General features: G+C 47.5%; 2 protein-coding genes across 7 annotated transcripts in view; one reads left to right on the top strand and one right to left on the bottom strand.

Moving 5' to 3' along the window:
* GGT1 (gamma-glutamyltransferase 1) overlaps positions 1 to 2,958 on the top strand; it is a 69,322-nt gene extending 66,364 nt beyond the window's left edge. For all 4 annotated transcript variants that reach the window (XM_019493771.2, XM_059713513.1, XM_019493769.2 and 1 more), the window contains one exon: positions 2,082 to 2,958. In XM_019493771.2, the coding sequence (XP_019349316.1) occupies positions 2,082 to 2,225 (144 nt within the window). In that variant the 3' untranslated portion in view covers positions 2,226 to 2,958. The remainder of the gene's footprint in view (positions 1 to 2,081) is intronic.
* A 3,122-nt stretch (positions 2,959 to 6,080) lies between these two features.
* The window catches only part of GGT5 (gamma-glutamyltransferase 5), a 30,553-nt gene continuing 11,855 nt past the window's right edge, over positions 6,081 to 24,778 (bottom strand). For 2 of the 3 annotated variants that reach the window (XM_019493717.2, XM_006267702.4), the window contains exons 2-12: positions 21,312 to 21,442; positions 19,019 to 19,108; positions 14,559 to 14,754; positions 13,827 to 13,987; positions 12,615 to 12,761; positions 12,039 to 12,175; positions 11,059 to 11,249; positions 10,101 to 10,195; positions 9,148 to 9,260; positions 8,267 to 8,374; positions 6,081 to 8,005 (exon numbers count right to left, since the gene is read on the bottom strand). In XM_019493717.2, the coding sequence (XP_019349262.2) occupies positions 7,859 to 8,005; positions 8,267 to 8,374; positions 9,148 to 9,260; positions 10,101 to 10,195; positions 11,059 to 11,249; positions 12,039 to 12,175; positions 12,615 to 12,761; positions 13,827 to 13,987; positions 14,559 to 14,754; positions 19,019 to 19,108; positions 21,312 to 21,442 (1,516 nt within the window). In that variant the 3' untranslated portion in view covers positions 6,081 to 7,858. The remainder of the gene's footprint in view (positions 8,006 to 8,266; positions 8,375 to 9,147; positions 9,261 to 10,100; positions 10,196 to 11,058; positions 11,250 to 12,038; positions 12,176 to 12,614; positions 12,762 to 13,826; positions 13,988 to 14,558; positions 14,755 to 19,018; positions 19,109 to 21,311; positions 21,443 to 24,778) is intronic. The other variant, XM_059713514.1, reaches the window with a different exon arrangement.

The raw sequence follows: 24,778 nt of genomic DNA, 5'->3' as shown, positions 1-24,778 counted from the left end.
CCATAGTCCAGTGAGAGCCGTCACCCTGAGAAACCCTCACCTCATGTAATTTCTGGGCCATTGTGGCCATATCGCTCTTACATTAATGTGGCTTTAAGAATAGAGCAGGGCAAAACTCTGGCCGTGGCTAAAGTCAAGAGGTCTGAGTTTCCTGTCCTGTCAGTGCCTGTCATGTGAGTTTGCACTTGATGAAAGCTGCCACCAGAGCCCCTTGCATGAGGTGATATTTGTTTTCCTACTGGTGCCCCTGCTTGTGGATGGGCTCTGGCTGCAGCAGGTCACTTGGCTCACGGGAGCAGCCTGGCTTTGCCAACACACTGGCCCCCTGTGCAAGTCTGACCTTTTCCATGTCTTTTATGTTGAGGAAACAAAATCCTGGATAAAGGAGAACACTCGGAGCACCCCTCTCCCCCCCAACTTTTGCTCTTACCTGGGGGTGGCTAAAGGGACCCTTTTAGTTGCTGCCTTGTCAAATTTCATTAGTGCTTGTGGCCTCAAAGTCGGCCTCAAGACCAATTGCGGTACAACTGCAGTATGGTGGAATTGTCTTATGGGCAAGAGGCTCCTGAATTGGTCAGATTTTGCCTGGGGTCAGCAGGTTTTGCCACATGGAGCTGGGCTGAGCTAAATGTGAAACATTTCCAGTTCATGCCAGGAGTGGGCTAGGTTTTGTTACTGTCTGCTGAGTTTTGAAGCAGATTTTCCTGGATCCTTGCCTTGGTTGGGAAGATTTGGCAGCTCTTTGCCACACATGCTCTGGTAGCCAGCTGGCTCCACTGAATTTTGCCACCCTACTGGGTTTCTACAAGCAGCTGGCTTTTTCCTGCTTTATGCCTTTGCCACATGCTGTTGTGCTTTCCACATGCAGCTGCATTTTGATTTGTTTCACCAGATTTCCCTGCACCATGTGCTGAGTTCCTGGGCTTTTGTGGTGCTCTGCCAGGTTTGTGCTGCCCTGTGATGGGCAGGTTTACCACTGTGCCTGGCAGGATTTTTATAGCATGACCAACCCACCTCCCCCCCCCCCCCCCTTTCAAAAAAAAATTGTACCAGGATTTTTCCACCCTGTCTCCTCTTCTAGATCTCGCTCTTGTGCTGGTTTCAGGTGCTTGTTAAATCACTGAATTTCAGTGGGTATGAACACCATTCTGCTGGATTTTGCTGCATCCTGGTTTTGCTATCTTGGATTTATGCTGGCCTGTTCTATGCTTGGCCGGCTGTTACCATTCTCTGAGACTTTGCTGACATGCATTCAGGCTGTTTTGTGCTGATCTCTGTCAGATTCCGTTTTAGCCTCTCCATGTTTTCCTGTCTTGTGCTGCACTTAGCCCTGTTTTCCTGTGCTGTGCTGGGTTTTGTCAAGGTCTGCTTTTGCTTTCCAGGATTTCTCCTGGCCTGTGCTGCACTTAGTGGGCTTCTTCTGTGCTCTACTGGATTTTGCTGCCTGATGGTGGATTGTGGTGGATTCTGTTTTTGCTTTATTCCCCCCAGCTTGCGCCCATGCTCTCCTGTGCTCTCCCATGCTTGGCTGGATTCTGGTGGACTTTATTGGAGTTTTCTTGACCTGCCTTACACTTTGTTGGATTTTACTACACTTGTTTCTGGTGTTTGGGGGTTTTTGCCACACTTTTTTTTTTTTTTTTTTTTGGTGCCTTTTTAAAAATTTTATCCCAAGTTATCACCATCTTTCCAGGCTTTCTTTCTTGGCTTTGTTTGATTTTATGCTAGACTCTGCCACACTTTGCCATGTTGAACTGTACAGTTGCTGGCTATTGCCATGTTTTGCTTGTGCAACTGTTGCCTCACTCTCCCACTGTTGGCTTTGGTTTTCCTGATTTTGATTGATTACTGGTTTGATTTGATTTCTGTCCCACCTACTGCAACCCTTCCACCTCAGAGAAAAAGTGGAGCTTGCTGTTGTAAGGGAAAGAATAGTGACCTATGTAAGAGAAGACAGGCTGGGAGTAGCCCTCAAACCCTGGGCAAGGGCACACCTGTTACAGTGTGTGCACAATGTAACCTGGATGTGCCCGCATCATATGCATCTCTTGCTGCGTGCTGACTGTGTATCTGCCTTTCAGGGCATTGAGATGGAACTAAGGAACAGGAAACATGATATCAAGCGAGGTAACACCGGGGCTGTCGTCCAAGCAATTCTGAGGACTGGTGACGGTTGGGCTGCTGCATCAGATTCCCGGAAAGGTGGTTTCCCTGCCGGCTACTGACCTGGCTTGAGTTTGCTCTGGGAACCTGCTTCTTCATCAGTCTACTGATTAAACCCAGGAGGAGGAATGGGTAGATATAGTTGAACGCTGCAACTCAGGGACTCGTACAAGAAAGAGGAGGAACTTGCCTATGGTTCTCTTACTGGATCCTAGCTTGGTGGCCTCCTTGCCCATTACTGAAGTGCCTTTCGGCCGACCACGGCACTTGAGGGGAATGCCTTTGTGCCAGAAGATATAGCATCTGCCTAAAAGGAGTCTGATCTTTCTTCCTTACCCCAACTTCCTTTCATACCCACTGAGCAGACCCTTCCTGCGCAGAACATTTGTAGGTCTGACTCCTTACAGCTGTAGACGGCATTCGTTCGTCTTTCACCTTTACCCAGCCTTTCCTCTAGCAGCAATGAAGCTCCTAGCAGAAAACCATAATGGAGTTTGAATGGGACTCTAGGTGTTGGCCGCCTGATGAAGACATCTGGCTGAAGGGCAGGGGGAGGAGTTCAAGAAGTGTAGTGTGGTAACCCTTCTCCACAAAGATCACCGCTGTTTGTTTTAATAGAGTATCTCTTTGGTTCTCATTGCCAGAGCTTGTTCTTCAGGCTGAGTGGGTAGCTGAGGTGGTTTTTCATGTCTTGTTTGTTTTTATATTTCTGTTCAAAGAGTTTTAAAGGGAAGAAAGCAGCTACCTGAGTAATTATTTTTCAGCATACATAAAATAAAGGCCTACGGAGTCTCACGTTCCTCCTTTCCCTTGCATAGTAAGATAGTCTGAAAAGAAGCAGGAGGGTCCGTCTGACAATGGCTTTCCAGCAGTTTGGCTCTCAGTCCACTACCCCGTGATTTGAAAATGGGACAGCGAGCCCGGGCCCTCTCAGGGACTCATGACACACAAGCTTTTCTCCTTTTGCTTCAGGAAGCATTTAAGTTTGGTTATCAGCATAAAGCACTGACCACAAGGTCAGTGCCTATATGCTTGTGGCTGTCCTAATACCAGGCCCTTGCACTTTTCCAAGGACAAGGCTGGGTCTTTGGCCGAAATACATATCCCTTTAACTTGGAGTTGCTGACAAGTTTTAGCTATCATCCCACTGGCAAGAGTAGTCACTACCTCTCCCAGGTAGCTGGGGTTGAATCTCTCTGTTTGTACTGCACTTTGAGATGCTGCCATATGCTAGCAGGTAAGATCCAAGCACCCTTCAACCCTACTGCTTTTCACTTGCCACTGGAAGGGAGAGGTGTTAAGCAGCATGTGGTATCCAACTGCATGACATTAAGCAAGCAGCAGCTGAGTGAAAGGCAAGAACTAAACACTCACAACTGGTGTAAAACAAATTAGCTTAAAAAAATCTTTGGACTAACCTGAGGTATTACTATAAATGACAATAGGGAAAGTGTTCAAAAGGAAGTGCCAGCCACCATTAATTTTTAGGGATGCTTATGCAGGCATCAGCACTGGTGCTTTCAGATGCCTCATTGGAAGTCAGTGGCTCTTCTGTTCCTCTACCTACTCAATTTGGGTCTGCACAGAAAACTGCCCTGTGAATTATTGGTAATAATCTGGAGTTTTGGTTGTTGGTAGTGCAAAAGAACAAGCCTGAGGGTAGGATTTATTTATTTTTTTGGGGGGGGTGGGCAGGGGGTTTCTGAGACACAAGGTTAGAATTTAAGTAGGTTTAAAAATGGCATTCTCAGGTGCTTGGACAGAGATGCTTTGGAAAATGTTCCTCTTGCAACTTTTACAGTAGACCAAGTACTAGGGCTAATGCTGTTGGTGGCATTACACTGCTCCAATACAGACAACACATAGTAAGGTCAAGAGAGAGAATGCAGCAAGGTCCTGTCTTCAGAGATCTGGACTGACTTCAGCTGATGGTGCAATTAATGGAGGCCCCTCTCATTCTAAGAGTTAAGGCTCTTTGAGGCTAAGTTCCCACCCAGGCAGTAAGAACTGCACATGTATGGCACTGAACACAACACAGAATAATCTCAAAGTGATTGCTGGGGCTTTGATCTAATCATTTAAATGGAGCCAGCTGTCCCAAATCAGACTACTTTTAGAGCTAGGTTATTGCCATTATTGCAAACACTAAGTCTTTACTGGATGAGCAGAGAATTGGGGCCAGTTTCACAAAAGTTGACTAGAAAAATACTGTCTGGTACTCTGCATCATTTAAATCGGGGGTGGGCAAAATGTGGCCCGTGGGCTGGATGTGGCCCACCAGGCCATTCTATCGAGCCCACGGGGCCCCTAAAATTTTTTTGAAAATTAATATTTATCTGCCCGACTGCCTGTCATGCAGCCCTTGCTGGCTTGCCAAAACTCAGTAAGCAGCCCTCCAACAGAAATAATTGCCCACCTCTGATTTTAAATCATGTTTATCACGGCTGTATACAAAATACTAACTGGCCCTTCTCTTGGCATCTCCCTGCACTTGGAGAGAGGTAAGAAAAACTAGGTTCAGATGTTCTGTGCCCAAACTGAACACCTGGGTGTTATGGTGAGACCCAGTATTGATGTGTTCGATGCAACTCATTCTTCTGACAGGAATTATGTCAGTGTGAAGCCTTCCGCATTGGCCCCTGCATTGTGCAAGAGCCTTACCTTGAGCTTAAGTCCTGCCTCATGTATGCAAAAATAATTATTCTACTTTCCAGAAGAAACGAAAGCTGTATGACAGCACAGCCAGAGCAACAGCAGGAATACGGGAGCACTTCAGCACTGGTGGAAGCTTAGCCTTTGCTGTGGGCAGTTGGAGATTACAGCTGAATTAAACATGTCCTGGTGCAGGTTCAGAGTCAACTACAGTATCTGGGGAAACAGGCTGCTTCTTACCTCCAAGCCTGGAGACGTGTTGTTACCTGAATTAGAATCCAAGTGAAGGAAACAGTGGGCTGCTATAGGAGGAAGTAGCCTGTGCTCAGTAGGCACTGAGCCTTGTCACAAAAACAGCAGGCCATCTGAAAATGCAGGCTGGTTCTGTTCTGGACCAGGACACTGCAAATAAAGAGCTGCACTGGGGTCAGGACTGAAGCACAATGAAGAAGCAGAAAGAGCCCTGCAGCCCCTTATGGCTTGCATAGCTGCCTCATTTTCCCAAGGACTAGGCAGAAATCACCCACCCTCACCACACCCACCAGTGCTCTAGTCTAACTGCCTTTGAATTCTGAAAAGTTGATTGGCTTCATTGGGCCCAATGTTGAAGAGGCAAATAGAGAAGGTCCAGGTAATTATCTCTGCAACTACAATGGCCTGGAGGTGAACACTGATGTCTGCCCACTGGCAAGTTGGGCTAGTAGACAGCAAGATCAAGCAGCTATGTTAGAATCATAGAAAAGAAAGGCTGGCAGTGCCTGAAGGAGAACAGGAAGTCCAACCCATCCTGTGCCAGGCACAATTGTCCCTATCTCTCCCATCCAATGGAAATGAGTCATTAGCTTTGTGCATGTTGAACGGCTGGTTCTGATGCCTGATGTCAAAAATGGGAGGTTATGTTTAAGTTCTAGTCAAGAAGCAAGGGTGGCAGAACCAGGCCCTGAGCAATACAAAAGTAACTCATCTTCCAGAGCCAGCATCAAGATTATCACCATGATCTACTGCAAACCCGCCCCTATTTCCATACACTTATCAGCCAATACGTTGCTTATGTGGGCTCACCCGTGAGTAACAGTGTAGGAGAAGCCAGTTTTAGTGTACAGTTCCTGAACGAACCACCGATGTCTCTCTCTAGCAGACAGCTGCGTGACTAGCATTAAACTAACTGAAAGAAGTGCCCTGGTTCTACAAGCTGGATTAACTGGCTGGTATTTCAGGTATGTGCTTATGGGTTAAAAAAGGTAGGAAGACATACGACAATCTGGTTTCACTGGTATAAAATGTGTCTTTAAAAAACAGTATATGATCGGATAGTTCTGACACACAATCTACATAGCTGCTTTAAGAAACAAGCTGAACAACCCATACACCAAGATGACCTCTGGATCAACAGAATCACAGCGAACCATGCATGAGCATTTGACAATAACAGGGATCCATCAGTTCAATGGACAAGATCATTAAGAATCAACATACAAGACTGCCCCATTCCCCCCAGGCACTTACAGGCAAGTACACTTAGCTTACAGAAGACAGTTACGCCTATGATCATGACTAAACTTGCAGGTTTACAGGCACCCTGAGTACTTGGCTCTTTGGGATTTTATAAAAACAAACACACAGTTAAAAAACAATGCCTCTTTAGAAGCTTCTTTCGGAAAATGTATACAAAAAAAAAAAGAAGTTGTCTGACTACATGGGCAGAATGACATCCTTTGCTAGTACTATTCAAGGAGCACAGTTCTGGCCCCCTTGCAATCACAGTATATCTTGGCTGTGGCAGGTCTCCCCCTCTGTTCAAATCCTCTGGTAAATGTAGGGCACTTATGGTAGTGCAGATGGGGCACAACTTTTCCAAGGTTACGAGAGAACAAAAACTATGCCAAAAAACAGCCAGTATTGCTACATTGCCTATAACTGCTCCCAGGAGCATGGGCTCACCTGGTACTTGTTAAAACTTCAGCATTCCTGACTTGCAGTCTACTTTGAAAGGTTTTTGTAGCACCTGGCCACTTGCTTTGCAGTAACATGGCATGTCCTTGTTGCAAATCATGCAGGGAATCATCTGCATGACTGAGGAATAAGCCTTGAGCAAGCTTACCTGTAGCGTACTGGCTCCTTCTACATTCACATTGTCTTAAAGAACACAGGGCTTGTTCTTGGGCAGACCCAAGAATGTTTCAGGTTGTTAGCTATGTGCTCAGTTGCACACTTCCTGCCCCCCTCACCCCTCCAACCCTTCACCATAGCAGCAGGCATCTGTACAGATGCTGCATTTTTTTGCTGACGCACCAGGTTTGTGCCAAAAATAATGCTGATGTCATGCAACAACCTTAGGCTACAGGAAGGGCTTCCCAGGGTGGGCAGGGAGCATTGTGGGAGGGCAGAGGGGGATTAGATATGAAATGTTTGATTAGATTTAGTCCCTTGCTGGGGGGCGGGGGTGTTGTACCTGTACACACATGCTTGCAGCTCTGCTGATGCACCCAATGGTGCTGAAACACACCTGACCAAAAAAGGTACATAAGGTAGTTACCTATTTCATATTAATAGCGCAGCCAAAAAACAGCACATTTACAAGCTACTTCTGGCATGTGAACAGAGCTGCCCACTTGAAAGCATCCAGCCCCCTGCTGTCTCCTACAGCCCACCTGCCAGCTGCACCCCTCCCCCCCGTGGCTTTTGGCCTGCTCTCCCTTTCTACGCATGTGTGGCTCAGTCATGGTCTGGTTCCATAGTCTTGTTCTAAATAGCTGCTCTGCTCACAAACCATTTTTTTCAGTATCAGACAAGTCTTGTTCCTGTCCCTACTGCCCCAGGGCCAACCTCAGATAGGATGGATGGAAGGGTATGATTCAAGCCAAGACTGGTTGCTTTGACCTGTACATCCCAAAGATAGTTTGCAGCATGTTGCCAAGTTGATTGTTACTGTGCGTCTCACCCATGCACCTTGCTAGGTGGCCTTGAGGTCTGACAAGTACAGGAGATGTCCGGTGTATCCACAATCACATGTGCTGAATCCAGGGCTGGGCTGGATCCTGTGCTAATAGCCAGCTGCCTTCCCCATCTTCCTTTTATCAGAATAGGCAGAGATGCACCTCTCTTCTCTTGAAACCCCCTGCACAACATTAAGCATCAGAGGATTTTGCTGGTCACTGTGTCCTTTTTCTAGTAATCCTTTCTTAACATTCTGAAAGGGAAAGAGCAAAAGAAATCACTTCAGTGTAGCAGTCCTGTGCTCCAGCCGCCCCTATTGTCTCTAGGCAGGAAAACAGGGTGTGTGGCTGAGTACAGTGCCAGAGAATTGCAGGTGCAGTAGCTGGCAATGGGATGCAGAACAGTATTCAGCATTATTATATCAGTGACACTATATCCTCCTTCGGGATACATTTTCATCCCACAAAAAGAAGGCAAGAAACAAGGGCCAGGAGAACCAGTGAAAGCACCTCACCTCATCAAAGCCTTTCTCAAACTGGATGCTGGTGGTGTTAACGTGGAAAATGTGCTCGTCAATGGCTTTCTTGAGGTCATAGCCAAACCAAAGTTTGTTTATAATGGCCTGCAATGAAAGTCAACATTAATGAGGTGAAGGATAAGTAATGGAGTAAAATCCCAGTCTCATGTTTGCTCCTGTAACTCCCAAATCAAACCCATTGGGTCAGTGGACTAAGTGTTGCTTGCACAGTGGGAAAGTTCAGGAACTTAAATAAGAATGTACTTGAAGCAACACCACCCAAGCCTGGTTTCAGTATTTTTTTGCTCCAGTCTTAGCTCAATAGCTCTAACACAGCTGTACACAGTGAGCCATCGGGAAGCAAATTCTACCTCAGCTGGCCTTCCTTGGCCTGAGACAGCTACAGTACAAGAGGGGAGCCCATCAGGCCCCAGGTCTCACATTCACAGGCCCTAACAGCTCCCAAGAAAGGGACAGGCTTAGAATCAGTTTTGTCTCCCATTGCGTCCTCCACTAAAGCACTTTGCACGTGCAGGTGACAGTCTTCCCAGCAGCTCTACGTTCTCTTGGTAACATCATTGTGGGCACTGTGTGTCCACTGCTGGCTGCCAGGAGATAAATGCACACTCTCAGAGACTAAATGAGACACCAACTAAGTGACCCACAGGGGATGATGAGACAGAAGCATGAACGCAGAGCAGGGTTCAACAATCGCTACTATTAAGGCTAGTCAGCAACTTAGCCTACAACAGCTTTCACAGTCTAAGTGATACAATAATTAGCTCCAAAGCTAGGGAATTGTTCCTAACCACAAAGGACAGATTGTCCCCCAGGCCAGAGGATGGGCTGTGACACTGGGCCCCCCCACCCTCACTCACCAAGGCAGTAGCGCTGATAATCAGTTCCCCACCTGAGCCGCCAATCACCAGCATAGATTTCTTGTCTTTGGAGAGAAGAATGGATGGAACCATAGCAGAGGGTGGTCTCTCTCCTAGAAAAGATGAGGACTGAGGTATCGGTTGCTGTGCTCAGAAGGAAAGAATCACCACTGAAAAGCGGGCTGTCCCCCACCACCACCCAATACCCAATGTCAGGAATGCCCCAGAGCAATTCAGCTTCCCATCAGCTGGTCCAGAAACATGAATTGTGGAGGTTATCTTTATAGCCGAGCTTTGTGAAGGCCTGGTCCTTTAAGGTGTTCTGGCAACACATCTTACCACTGTAGTACCTAGCTGCCTTGCACGTATTTGGGACCTGATGGCACCAGGCACTCATAGGTACTACCAGCCCCCTCTAACCCAGTCACATTAATAGCTGCAGCAGTGCTGGTTGCCATCCTGGTGACAGTGACCTTCACTGAAGTATGGATGGCAAAACTTATCCACCACAGTAGAAACGTGAATGACATCACCATGCACTAGCATTTCCTGTAGGTCTGTAAATACCAAATAAGCACTATTACGCACTGATTCAAGTCCTCCTTATCTGAGCAACAAAGTCCTGCAGTCCAAGAATCTCCAAGTCATAGGTACTGAAAGAACAGCAGCATATAGTCCCATGTGACCAGTAGATTCTTCTCCAAGTTCAGCATTTATCTATGTATCTAATCCTTTGCCAGTTCATTTTTAGGTTGCAGATACTGCCCCAGTGGTGTTTTGTTCTGCGGTTGTTCAGAGCAAGCTCCCTCATACCAGGTCTTGCCAGAAAGGGTTCAATAGGGGCAGAGTAACCACTCAAAACATTGAGGCATCCACAGGTGGTCACAGGCTAGGTCCATGGGCAAAGCATACTTTACACCTCTGGCCAGAGAAGAAGCAGTGACAGTACTCACCTGAAGAAAAGCTTTTTAGCTTCTTCCGGCAGAAGTCAGCAAGTTCATTATTTAAGATGATTCCAGTATTATTAGAATAGATCATCGAGCCAAACCTGTGCGGAGGTTGGGGGGTGGGAGGGGAGAAGGAGAGAAAGGGCACATGGGAACTCTGATGATTACACCAGGGATCACCCACAGACAGAGGGTAGGCACAGGCCATGTGCATTACTGTGTTCACTAGTTTAAGAAGAGCGAAGGGTTTTAAACCTTTTAGATGGCTAAGTTATTAAATCAGTGTAAATAATATTCCATTATCCTAGTCCTGAGACACGGGTGAAAGAGGGTTTGGTACAACTAAGACACTTCTAATTCCTAAGCCCACCAAGCCCTATGGTTTTAAGAGGCATCAGACCCATTCTAGTACCTTTCAATAGGTGACTTAGCAATGAAAATGTTTTGCCTGACACTTGAGATGCTATAATGGTGGACTGTAGGTTTAGCCCCTGCTTTGTCTGGGAACAACTGGACTCAGAGCACTACCACAGAAGCACAGAGTGTATGAGAGCTTAGCGTAAGACTCCCCAGGGATAATTTTGTATCCCTGATCTTTCTTGCTCCTAACAGTCATGTTGTTCACAACCATCTTAGGGTCAAGCAACTGGATGTGCTTGTAGGTCACAGAGGGAAAAGGGCTGTGTCCATGTTAATATAGATCCAAGACACCTGGGGACGACAAACCCACCAGAGTACCAGCAGCCTGCATACATGATGGCAACTGCCAAGTGAGAAGGTAGAGAAGAGGCAGCAGAGAGCCAAGAATAAAGCCAGTTCTCCAGATGACCAAGATGGGGATTAGCTGTCCTTCAGCGGGACAGCACCTGTGCTTGGAGATTCCCAGAACCCTGTTAATGGCTTCAGTAGAAGCCCAGTCATGCTCCTCCAGTGCAACCAAATAACAAGGCTTGCAACCACTCACGGGTAGTTGATGGTGCTGGTGGCAGACACAGCACTACCATCTTTTGCGATGACAGAGACATGGGTGGTACCATGGCTTTCTTTTCCTGATGGCACGATGTTATAGTACTCGGCCCCATGGTTACCTTTCTCCGTTATTCGCCTCCTGGCCTCTTCAGCAAAATCATCAGACAGGAGTTTCTGAATCTCTGCCTAGGAATAAAGCCCAGGACAGTGAGGTCACACTTCCAAAGCTTAGAAATGCTGCATCAAGCTGAGGAGGGGTAACAGGGATTTAACACCAGGTGATGGGAGTCAAAGGTTCTACTTCATACTGCAAACAAACATTCTCAGCATCCATCACCTGGCTGCTCCTTACAACCAGTCTCAGACAAGACTAACACTGGCTACCAGATGCTGCCATTTTCAAATTCAGCACTATGTTGAGTAACAGACTGCATAAACTGTTTGGAAAACACAGGGTCCAGTTCTGCCACTCTCCTTCAAACTACTCAGCACTCTGCTCAGTTGCCTGTTTTGCTAATGCCAGGTCTCAGAATACACAAAAATGCTTCTGTGCAGTATCTTAATGAACCCCTATAGGCCTTCACAATTTTCTGGAAGGTTTATTTCAAGCAAGTGGGAGGCTGGTAGAGTGTGCAGCAGAGCAGGAATAACAGCTCTGCATCAAAACACTAATGCAGAAAAGGGTCCCAAATTATCTGCTGCCTTAGCCTGCAATATCTCCTATCAGACATCTGATGGAGAGTCAGAAAGGGACGTTCAAGCCTCTGTATGACTGTGGTGTACAGTGATATGGAGATGCGCAAGCTCAGAAGACAATAGAGACTTATGGGTTTGGGGATCTTGAAACATATGCACAAGGATGACTGGACACAAACACAAGCATCCAGCTGATTTCCACCACTGTCAGGTGATGGCGCAGCAGGGCCAACCCGAGACCTAGCACACGTGGCTGTTTCTCCTGCCATGCTCACTCACCTTTTCTACACCAGAGATATCTGGGTCATCCAGTTTGGGCTTCTGCCCATTGCCAAACTTCATGGCCTCAACAATACGATGGTAGGTCTCAATCTTCCTACTGGGTGTCTCCACAGACTGTGCAGTGAATTCAAACCCTAAAGAGCACGGTCAACCAATGTGGTTAATGGAGCAACGATGAGACACTCCACCAGTTTCTTATGTCATAATCCCATCCTCCTACTGAAAGCAGCTTCTCTGCCCAATCCCACTGCTTAATTTCTTCATGCCAGACCAGCTTGGTTCAGCAGCCTGGACAACAGGCGGTCTTGACTTTGAACCCAATTCCAGCTCTAGCACAGATTCTCTTTGTGACCTTGAAAATAAACTCTGTGATTTTCTCTGCTTCTGTTCCCTCCACCTCTGTCTGCACAATGGTCATGACAGCAATGATGCCTGCCTGGCTAACAAGCGTTGGTAAACTTCATACTTCTACTGTGCTATCACATTGCCACTTCTGACCCTTCTGGTCAGTTTAGAATGGATGATGCCCCATGCTGAAATTTGCCAAACTATGCCCTCCCCTTTGCAGATTACCTTTCAATATGTTGAGGATTAATAAGAGAACAAAACCTCCTGCAGGTGGTGGTGGAGAATATATTGTGTAATTGCCTAGAGAAATATTCAAGGGTTGTGTCACTTCTGCCTTGAATCCGCGGAGGTCACTGCTGGTCAGACTGCCACCTTTAAGAGGAGACAATGGGATGTCAGCTATCAATACCTGCTGTGAGAAGGCAGCAGAAGAGCCCCTTCCAGTTTGTTGAATATTTATTTCCAGAAGCCTCTCATCCATCAAGGCACTGCCCGACCAAACAAGGCTAGGGTTGCAGGCTCCAGTTCTGGGAATGAATTAGTGATAGCCTATATGACCCCAAAGAAAGGGAAATAGCATGAGTTGCCCTGCTCTGAGCTCTACCCACTAGCTATCCAAGGAAAAGCCACTGCAGCCGTTCTCCTAGATGGAGGCCTTACCATTGCTGCAGTAGGCAAGAAGGGAGCAGAAGGAAAACGTAATCCCAGATGGAGGAGTAAGGATAAAGCTGTTCATCTAATGAGTTGTTTTACACACCCAGGTGAAGTAATAAGATATCAGTCAAGTGCAATCAGTTGTGAGTCTTTAACTAACTGCTTTCCTCTGCTAAACAGTGAACACCTCCATCAGCTTATCTCGTAAGTGGGGAGAAGCACACATGCAGAGTCAGCTTTCGGAAGTGATAAGACTCCTTTCTTCCTTCCTCCCTTCCTTCCCTCCCTCTCTCTAAAAGTCAAGGCAAGAGCCTGCCTGACCCTGCACTTACCTTCTCAGTTAGAATGTCCTTACTGTCTCCCCAAGGTACCATGGCTCAAATCCATGGCAGGTTTAGTTTGAAAAATCTAATGAGTGACACCACAGCCCACCAGACTTTGCTGAGTGCTTAACACAATGGCTTTTTTCAGAACTGACCTTTTCGTTTTCAGTGCCTTGAGATGCACTGTCTTGGTGTGCCAAGTTGTCATCAAGTGCTGACTGCTCCACCCCACCACATGCATGTTTAAAAACTGAGGCCCATCAAGGAGTTTCCAACTGGGCACACCTCCAGGATTTCAGCATTGCTTTTCTTTGTTCTCCCAGGGTCACCTCAGTAAATCACAAAATAATCAGCCCTTCGTTTCTCTGATTCCCCTTCAATAAAATGGAGCCAATAGATTACCCCCTTTCTGTGAGGAACTTGGACATCCAGGGGTAAAAACTGCATAACTATTGCCTACCTGCTCTTCTTATGTCAGCCTCCAGCAGTTTTGCTGTCTGGCCTTCGTAGAATTCCTTGGCGCCTTTCAAAGACACTTCAGTCAGCGTTTTCTTCAGGGCTGGCCAATGGAAAGTTTCCCCAGCCATTAGGAATTTTCCATCCTTACAGAACAGTTGGCTGCTAAGGGAGAACACCGCTGTTTCAGAGCTAGGTTCATACAGTGCACTTACTTTGCATGCACCTCCTGGGGTCTCCAGAAGCCCCAAAACTCCTCATTACATTCTACCCTACCAGGACAAAGCCACTCCTTTGATGGCACCTCTCCATGGACAAGACTGTTTCCATAATGCTCCTCATGCAAAGCTTCCCTTGTTTGGGCCTGTGGCTGTAGCCTTGGCTCAGGATTCAAGCAATTCCCCAAGGGATGGCCCTGCTCTGTCACAAGATAGTTCCTGTACTGAGCTTGTCTTTCATTTGACAGAGGAAGCCTTCACACATCTATTGTCCCGTCTCTAAATTCCTACTAGACACCCCTCTGTCCTTGTCTTTGCCAAACCGCGTAAGCTACAGGAATGGTGCTGACCAAGAGTAGGTATTTCTAGTTTCTTCTCTTCTCCAAGATTAGAGACACTTCTCTCAATAGCAGAAATACAAGTACAAGGCACCACCACCACTGATGCTCTGAGTTCAAGAAGCTGCTAATACAACACACTCTTAGCTCCTGAACCTGTATTTAATGTGCCGCTCTTACCATAAGGCAGACTCTTTAGTTTTTTTCTTTAAAATAGGATGATTGAGAAACATGCTCAGAACTGGAGGGATGATGATTCCATGCTGAAGGAGTTCAATGGTTGGGTCAAACAACGATTTCCATGGCAACCGGCCATAACGCCTGTGCGCTTCTTCATACCCACGAAGTTCTCCAGGGATTCCAATCCATTGGCTCCCTACACACAGAATTATGTTGTCTTATAGCAATAACCCCTGCAATAGTCTTTAAAAAGATCCATTGGCACATCATGCTTACAGACTACAGGCAGTTGGACGTTCACTACCACTTACCATGTGTACAGAAGGGAAGTGGAACCTAGCACAAGTATCTCAGAAGAGACCTTCAAGGTGCGGTCCTTGCCTTGCTAGAGAAGCTGTCTTCTGCAATTAATGCTAGCACAGACCACTCCACCACTCCCATTAAGCAATAGCACAGGAATTGCTAACCTTGGAAAAGCACAGTGGAAGGTCATTAATGCAGCTCTACAACAGTTCAGCAGCAGGTCATAAGCACAGCTACACCTAGCCCACACGTTTACTGTGGCAGGCAGTGACATGCAAGAATCTGCTGCGTGACACTGCACTGCCTAATTAGCACTGCCGAATGTCAGTGCTAATTAGCCCACTTCTTCAAGGTTTTCATTGCCCTTCCAAGGGAAGTTCTCTTGCATCCCTTGCTGTCAAAAGTGTAGGCCTGTTCCTTTATCAAACAATAAATGACCTTGTCTTTCCCAAGCCTCAGCTTCTCTCTGGAGGTTTGTGAAGTTTAATCTACTAGTGAAAGCCCCAAACTGAAGGTGTTAGGGAAGGACAAGACATTGCCACAAATGCAGGAAGGCTCTCATGCAGGTAGAACTTCTGGATGGATCCAGAATCAACCATGGCAGCAACCACATTGGAGGTGTTGGAGTAGCTTTTCCACTGGCTTCAGCACTAGAAGGACTTGCACGTCTTCCCAAAGGGGAGCAAGGGGTGGGAAGGGGTGAGCTGGAAGGATGGTCCTACAGTTACAATACTAGAATGCAGCTTTAAAGTTGCATTCCTGGTTCAACCAGATCTCCTTGGAGGTTGCTGATAAGACCTGCTGGGCTTGACTTTTCAAACAACCTGAATTGCTCCCTGTGGGAGCAGAGCACTTTTGAAAAATCTGATCATTAATATGCAGGCCCACACTAAGGAGCAATTACATACAAAGGCACTGCCTCACTTAGCTTATCTGCTCCCTGCATGTGTTCAGATGCAGGGGCACAGCTACCAATTTTAGTGACCAAAGTCCATTTTTTAACTTCTTTTTTGCTTTTGAAGAGTTCTCCTGACTAAGGGAGTGTGCTGGGGTCTGTGCCTTTTTGCTCACTGCTACAACTGTTTATTAAGTGGAGACACAGTCAGACCCACAGAAGTTATAGAAGTGCAGTGAGGGAAGCATCTGAGGAGAAGGGGATGTCACCCAGTGACCACTAGGGCTGGATTTAGCCAGCAGAACTTCTCTAATTGCCCAGCAAACTCAGCCAGAATCAAGAGTGGAAAGTTTCCTTGGCCCTCAGGCATGAGGCTGAGCTTGCTGGATGCTCACCTGCAAAGATATCTCCTATCAGCTTTGTTTGAGGTGGCAGCAGTCAGAAACAATGCATGCAAGAACCTGGCCCAGATAGTTCTGTGGTCACTCCTCAGAGTATAGCTGCCCTCTGACATGCCCACACACAACTGCAAGAGCAATGAAGCTTTGACTGACAGCTAATGTGTCCTGCTTTGGACTTGAGCCTACAAGCTTCATACCAGCATGCAGCACTATTGAGTTAAATGTGACTATGGCCAGGAGCAAGTCCTTTGTGGAAGCACAGTGGCTTGAAGGACTGCACACTCTTGGCACTTTCATCAGGTGCAATAATAGCACAGGCACAAAGTAGCTGCTGGGGATGATGGCATTAGGAAAGTGATAAGACCTGAGTGTGTGCAGTCTATTCAGAGGGCTGGCACCAAACCAGGGCCAGGAGGGGTTTTTTGCCTCAAGTTTCCTTGGCCCAGGGCAGCAGTTCTCAACCAAGGGTCTGCGGTGCACCAGGAGGTCCGCGCTACCTGGGGACTGGCCAGACAGCCCTGCCGGGGACAAGTGCCAAGACATGGGTAAGTGCCACTGCCCTGCTCCTTTTGGGGCTGGCCATGGGGTGACCTTAGAGTGAGAGCAGGAAATCTCCACACGTGTTTGGCTGGCAGCTGCCACTTCCGCAGCCAAAGCCACTGCACCGCACCTAAGGGACGAGGAGGCAGGACAGCAGTGCTCTGGCACTGGCTGCTTCCAGGTGGAGGGCTCAGGTTGGGGCCTTTCACTACTCGGAGTCCAGAGCAGCGGGGGGAGGGCATAACTCCATGCCACCACCCCCACTGCTGCTGAGCGGGCATGGAGTGCCTCACCATGGCGGTGCAGCTTGCATGGGGCTTCTGGCAGTGATAGCACTGAGCCTCCCTGCCCTGCTCCACCCTCCTGTATTGGGTCCTGCTTGCTGGGCCACAGAGGGCACCCGGGGGAGGGTAGCACGAGACCTGAGCTCCACAGCGGACAGCCCACATTCTCCCATCTCCATCCCCTGCAGGCTCCTCTTGGCTCCTCTCTGGCCGTGCCACCCATGGGGAGGAAGGGACTGGGCCAGCCGCAGCAGCCACCACCTCCCGTATGTGACTGGCACCTGTTGGGCAGGAGCAGGTAGTATGCAGTTGCTGGGTCCTGTAGCCCTGGCAGCTGGGGGCTACTTCATAGAATCATAGGATCATAGAAGAAGGGTCGGAAGGGACCTTGTAGATCTTCAAGTCCAACCCCCTGCCTGGGCAGGAAGAAAACTAGGCTCAAATGACCCCAGCCAGGTAGGCATCAAGCCTCTTCTTAAAGACCCCCAGGGTAGAAGCCAGCACCACCTCCCTTGGAAGTTGGTTCCAGATCCTAACCGCCCTAACTGTGAAGCAGTTCTTATGGATGTCTAATCTAAACCTACTCTCCAACAACTTGTGGCCATTATTCCTTGTTATCCCGGGGGGCGCTAGGGGAAACAAGGTCTCCCCCAAACCCTTCTGGTCCCCCTAGTGAGTTTATAGACGGTCATCAGGTCCCCCCTCAGCCTTCTCTTGTGAAGGCTGAACAGGTTCAGGTCCCGTAGCCTCTCACTGTAGGGTCTGCCCTGCTGTCCCCAGATCATGCGGGTGGCCCTCCTCTGGACCCTCTCCATGTTGTCCACATCCCTCTTGAAGTGTGGTGCCCAGAACTGGACACAGTACTCGAGCTGTGGCCTGACCAGTGTCGCGTAGAGGGGGAGGATCACCTCCTCGGCCCTACTTGAGATACACCTGTGGATGCACGATAAGGTCTGGTTAGCCCTGCCGACTGTGACCTCGCATTGTCGGCCCATGTTCATCTTGGAGTCAACGATGACTCCAAGATCCCTTTCTGCCTCCGTGCTCTCAAGAAGGGAGTTTCCCATCTTATAAGTGTACTGCCGGTTACTACTGCCCAAGTGCAGCACCCTGCACTTGTCAGTATTGAAACGCATCCTGTTTTTGTTAGCCCACCCCTGCAACCTATTCAGGTCTTTCTGCAGTCTTTCCCTCCCTGCTAACATGCCCACCTGATCCCAAATTTTGGTATCATCAGCAAATTTGAACAGGGCAAATTTGAGCTTCTGGAAGGGCAAGGGAGTGAAGGGGGTTACAGGTCAGGAGTGAGGAGCCCCAGCAGGGACAGGGGGACTCTGGGTCAGGAGTGAGGGGCACCAGCAGGGGTGGAGGATGTGGGGGCTATAGGTTGGGAGTGAAGGGCTCCAAAAGGACCAGGGGGCTGTGGGTCAGGAATGTGGGGCACTGGCAGGGCTGGGAGGGCTGTGGCTTGGGAGTGAGGGGCAATTACAATAAATAATTGTAATTTATTTTATGTCAGTTGTCATTTTTTGTACCTATATTATCGTTTTCTTTTGATATTATGTACTATATGTATGTGCTCAACTATATAGCTATCAATTTAATACAACTTTTAATCTGTTGGATATGCAGAAAAACAGTTGTGGCACAGGTGGGCCATGGAGTTTTTACAGCATGCTATGGGGAGGCCTCAGGAAGAAAAAGGTTGAGAACCCCTGGCCTTGGTGACTTCCTTTCTCCTCTGTCTCCTTCCACCTTCTTCTCACCCAACAGAGCAGAGGGATTTGCATGCTTTTCACAGCTCTGTTTACCTTAGTGCCCAAAGGCAACTGCAGGAAACAACAAATAGCAGCCACCACAGATAGTGAGCAGTGAGCTTCCAGAGATACTGGAAGAGCAGAGCAGCGAGCTTCCAGAGATACTGAACTTCCCATTCAATCAGATAGCAAAGCCCACAAGTCCTCCCTCTCAACAGCATGCAGTGGGCTCTCTTTGCATCAAGGTGCATGAGCAGGACAATCTGTTCCCTGAACTGACCTGTTGGGAAGGAGTCTTCACATCCAGCCAGGAGGTTTTTGGTGAAAACCAGTGGGACACGCTCACGAGCGTTAATCACTTCAACGTCTCCTGGAAACAAGAAGGGAAGGCTCATGATCAACTTTCCCCGAGGTCTCACAAGTTACATTTGTAGAGCAGAAGGCATACAGATGACATGCATGATGTACATGAGAGAGCTGGCAAGGGGTGGAGGCTCATTGGCCCATATGCTGTGGTGTGTTTCCAAAGCCAAACCTTGCAGATACTTTGGTATTTACAGAAGAAGCCCCTTCTTGTTTTCCTCCTAAGCTTCAAAACAGTATATCCCACACGCCTGGGCCCTTGGGTCAGAGTCCCACCATCACAATCCATGATATGTAGGTAATGGTGTTTGGTTGCACAGTCTTTGAAGTGGGTTGGAAAGAATGCAAGAAGCTTTGAAAACCCTGGAGTCACACATCGGCATCCCTCCCTCCAGTGGTCTCTCTACTGTTTGTCAGTGCAGAGAGAGGCAAAGTCTGCCTGAGCAGGTGGCTGGGAATTCTGTGGTTATTGAAGTGCTCTCTAATTACTCTATAACATTTCTGAACAGTGAGATAAAACCCAAGATGTTTAGATTCAAGGAACTGAATGTTGTAATTCTGAATATTTTCCACAGTGCAGCCTGGGGACAACCCTTGGGTCCTATTTCACCTCTACCTTCCACCTTTCTTCCTCAGAAGCCAGATTATCCTTATTTTAGAAAAAGGCTCCAACCAATCTAGAACAATCTGGAACTCATCATTCAGTAGAACTCAAAGACCAGATAATCCCCTACCCACAAGAGAAGAGTCAGAGACCACAAACTCTCTCATTACCCACTGTGTGTTTTGTTCATACAAGTCCCTGCAAACCCAATACCCTCACTGTTGCTTTGGTACCTCATGCCCATGAGATCAGTATGACTACTGGCAACCACCTAACATTGGGCAGATGCATGCACAAATCCTATCTTAGAGCAGACCAGATTGCTGCAAAGATGACTTGCAACAGAGAGCCTATCAGCCCTTTTCATGTAGCAACTTAAGGGATGCTCCCACCAGTAACAGGAAAGATAAGAAAGGTTAAACATGCTTTAGCACAGTGCCCGAACCTAAAATGAATGCTGCATTGTGGATATGAGCCAGAAGGCTGTCTACATTGGTATGGAGCATACATATCCACCGTGTCAATAGACCTCTACTTGCAAGGGGCTAACACTGCTCAGAATGATGTTAATTATGCCAGCAAATGCAGGTTTTGTAGATAAGACTAAATTAGTGGGCCATGGTTCAAGTGAAAAGTTCTGCCAACACAACTGGCAGGTTAATACTCAGGTTAGCCAAATCCGAGTATTTCCAGGCTGTTACTGAATGTGAATTTATTTTTAAAACTTCCTGTGCAATTAGTAATTTTTAAAGGCTTTGTTCTTTTGGCAGCTAAGGTACTTCTGGAAACCAAAGTGATTAAAAACATGAACAGGAACACAAAACTGAGCTAGAAGCCAAACTCAACTACCTACAATGATTGAGGCACCGACTATCTGGACTTGGTCTGGACTTTGGATTCTGTCTCAATGGCCTAAAGGGGGGATGGAAGGTCTGGGAAGCCTTCACTCCTCCATACTACCTACGTATATGCATCAAAAGCCCTGGTGACCTGTCATGCATACACCATGAACCAGAAGGATTGATGGTTGTGTACTACAACCACATGACTTGATGTAGCATGCCCAACTGGAAGCCCTTGCCAGTGGTATGTGAAAGAAAAGCAGTAAAGCATTAGGCTTAGCTAAGAAAACATACCAAACATGGACAGCCACATTCATCCCTCAGCAGTCACAACAGGGCTCACAGTCATGCTTTTCTTCTGATCTCACCTGCACTAGCCAAGAATACTACAGATGCAGCATCTCAGGTAACCCAGGATCCATCCAAGTCAGGGTTTGCTCAAACTTTCAATTGCTAGACTGTCAGATGCAGGTTTGGTTTTTTGGGTACTTTCTAATTCTTTAATCCATAATTTCTTCCTTCCTACACTTTCTCTGTGACTCCTTGCAATGTTCCCACCACTGCCTTGTAAGGGAAGAGATGTCTGACACCTCTACTAGCATGGATCATTTGGTCTGGGAAAAAGGAGTGCACTTTTAGAATGAAATATATAAGAAAAAGGCTCCTTAAGCAGCACTGGCTTCACCAGCAGGGAAACAGAAGCCACAGGAGAGCAGGAAGTGTTTTGTGAAAAGCACTGGAGAAGAGGCAGGGCCTCACCATACCTGTGGTGGCATTGTAGATGGTAAATATGACCCCGCCCCCCAGACCCGAACTCTGGGGGTTTAAAACAGAGGAGCAGATCAACGCAGCAATTGCAGCATCCACAGCCGAGCCACCATGTTTCAGGATGTCTCTGTGACAGGGAGAGAAAACAGCATTAAAAAAAACCAACCCAGCCAGGAGAGCACTGAGCAGCCCCTGTGAAATCCTTGTACTGCAAAGAGGCCACAATGGGCATGCGAGGTGGAGAGAGGAGTCTGTAGCTGAGTGCCCAAACCAGCAGTGGAACTACACAAAACAAGGGGAAGTCAGTGGAGCCAGAAAGGAGTTAATGCTTGACAGACAGAAACAAGTGAAGGACAATCTGAGGCCTGCAGAAGGAAATGGCACACAGAGTTACTTGAGCCAGAGAACCAGTCAGAGAACAATCCACGGAATTCACTAACAGTTTGTACAACACAGCAAGGGTGTGATTCATGAAACACTGGAAAGGAGACCAGAGAGCTACTTCAAATGAGAAAGCTACCATGAGAGCAGAGCAGACTTAACATAGCCTTGAAATCTTTACTAGCGTCTAAAGTGGCATCACTGTATTGAAGCTAAGTTCATTGACAGTGGGCGCATCTACACGAGACATTTACTGCGCAGTTGACTAATTAGCTGCATAGTAAACACCTTGGAATCTACATGTCTGCCCCTATTAGGCTGGAGTAAACTAATTTACGCCACAGCAGGATAGTACATGTAAATATAAGTACTATCCTGCTACAAGGTAAAAAAACTCTGCAGTACTGCACATGTAGATGCTGCCCCAGCTGGCTGGGGCACAAGTGTGCTTCAGTGTGGAGGCTGCCTGCCTGCTAACCCTGCACTAAAGCTGTGCATTAAAAGGCACACACAAATGCATTCAGTATGAGGGGGAGATACAGGTGGCTGTGAAGCAAACTGCACTGGATGCGAGCACCTTGGCACTGGAAATTCAAGGGCAACTTCATTAGCATACCCTCATTGGCAGAGTGAAGCTACTCAGGACAAGCAGGATCAATCAAAGACTGGATCCCAATTAAAAGCTCATGTTAAGCCCCTTCCAGTATACCACCCAAGCCTGGGAGTGATTAAGTGTACTCAAACATCTGTTCCAAAACCCACTCACTACAACCTTGGGCATCCACAGCTATTTTTACAGGATTTCCTGGGACTTCCAGTAGTGTAATATCTTCTTAACCCTGATGAATCTGCCCTTACAATGCCCCGGGGTTCCAGGGAAACTTACACCTAAAGAGGAATTCTAAGACCTGCCCAAGATCACATACTCAGAGATAGAACAGGGCCCAGACCGTCAGTCCAGAGGCTCTCTTTCCTCCAGCATGAGTTTAAACCCTTACGCCATGAGCTGCAGAATGATTCAAAAGCCCCTTACTCTTCTCAGATGAAAGGAATGAAAGGATCAGGCCTTCCTTGCATGGTAGCCAAGTTCAGAAACCAAGTTCTTCTCAGTACTGCACCCCATACCACTCCCTCTATGTGCTCTTGGTAGCAGACTGATCACCACAGTGTTCAGCATTGGCTAATCCCAAAGGGTCAAACATCACAAGTCAGGCCCCTAAAAACTGACAGCTAAAATGGTTTTGAAACCATAGATTTTCCAAAAAATGAAAAAAGTGCTGGATATTCTTTTATTTCTCTTCTAGATTTTGACTCTGGAAAGTAGCGGGGTCCTGTTTTTAATTATTCTCACCTATGGTTCTGGGGCTTTAGGACTAACAAGATTACCCCACCCCCCGCAACACACACACACGTCATGTCCTCCAAGAGCTGGTAAAGCTGTGCCAGGTTTTGAACTGTTCCTTTGCTGGCCAGTCAGGAACATGAAGCAAAGTAGCTGATAACCCCACTTCCTGCCACCAGTGCCAACACATTTTGGGGGGCACATGCACCCCCCTGCCCCAGATTTCTGAGCCAACAGCAGGGTGCAAGGCACAGGGCTGCAGCCTGGCCAGAGCTAGGGCCCAGCAGCAGTGGGGAAGGCAGCAGTGGCAACATGATTTTTGTGTCAATGAGGGGAGCATGGGGCTGCATCCCAGCCAGGCCCAATGCCCGGCAGCAGCAGGGGCAGCAGCAGTGTGGAATTGTGCCCCCCCAGGCAACATTTAAGCATCACCTATGCTTGCCAGAATCACTGTACAGCATTTCCCAGGCATTCTTCAGACCACAGCTGTTGGCCCAGGACTGAGGTGTTTCAGTGCTAGTTCACAGTTGAGCCATAGCAGTAGCCCAGTCGTTATCGAGCTTGGCTTAAAACAGGGATTAGAAAGCTGCTGCCTGCTGAGGATGCAGCATTGGCCCATATTGCTTCTATTAGGGGCTCAATGAAATAGGCTTTGTCAACAGAAGCAACTTCATGTCACCACAACCAGACCTGCCCTGGGGACTTTGCCATTATAGAGTTGGGGCAGATGCACAGACAAACTCACACGCATGCATGCACTGCTATCCTGGGAAAGTGTAAGCCTGAAACCAGAGAAGGAAATTGCCTCGAACCTCAATCTCTCGCAAGGACCAGGCCTATAGAGACTTGTTTCACGTCAGTCATTGTGAATGTGGATCCAGATCTGCACTAAGGAATGTTCTGTCTGTAAAAAGACATCAGCCTGGTATTTCCTATGAATGTTATCTTAACTTGTGTGCTTAAATCAAGCTGAGTTACTCTGAGAGCTAGCCAGTAGCCATCAGCTCAGCTACAATCAGGAGACAACTAGGAGAGGAGAACATTTCATTTGACTTGGGGAATGTCTGTGTAAACGGTCCCCTGTGGGCATCAGGGAGCAGAGGTATGTATGTACCTACATATATACATGGACTGCTATTTGGTCTTTGTTATCTACAACCCTTTATCTTCCCTGTAGACTTTTGGAAAGGTAGCAGGGATTGAAAAGCCCCAGGATTAAATCTATGCTGAAAGCTCTGTCTATCCCATGTCTTAATATAAAGAAATTCCCCTCTTCCCCCCCCCCCCCAATCAACTCAGGAAGTCATGAGGCCACTGTTTAAGATGCACACGTGTGCATCAATCTTTGCCCATAGTAGATATGACACAGATCACAGGCAAAGAGAATGGGAAGGACACAATGCCTGCCACAAGTAGCTGAAGGCTCTTCTTTGTCAGGAAGCCTTGCTCCTGTAATGACTCCACATGCTGGGATGTCCCAGCGGATGTGGCTCATGTAAAGTTAGGAAAAGCATGCTCTCCTGGACAGAAACTGGGAGACAGGAAACCCCGTTCCCAGACCTGGCTCTGCCATAAAGTCCTGTGTGGTTTTGGTCAAGTCAATCCTTCTGTGCCTCTGTTTGCCTGTCTGTAAAACAGAAACAAAATGATCTATGTACCTCTATTAGCAAGTGTTTGCAATACTTCTGGGGCCTCCTTAGAGAAAGGTGCTGTGTGTTAAAAGTACTTTTATACTAACAT

The sequence above is a fragment of the Alligator mississippiensis genome, chromosome 10, assembly GCF_030867095.1.
Source record: "Alligator mississippiensis isolate rAllMis1 chromosome 10, rAllMis1, whole genome shotgun sequence".
Lineage (NCBI taxonomy): Eukaryota > Metazoa > Chordata > Crocodylia > Alligatoridae > Alligator > Alligator mississippiensis.
This window is presented reverse-complemented; position numbering and strand designations above follow the sequence as displayed.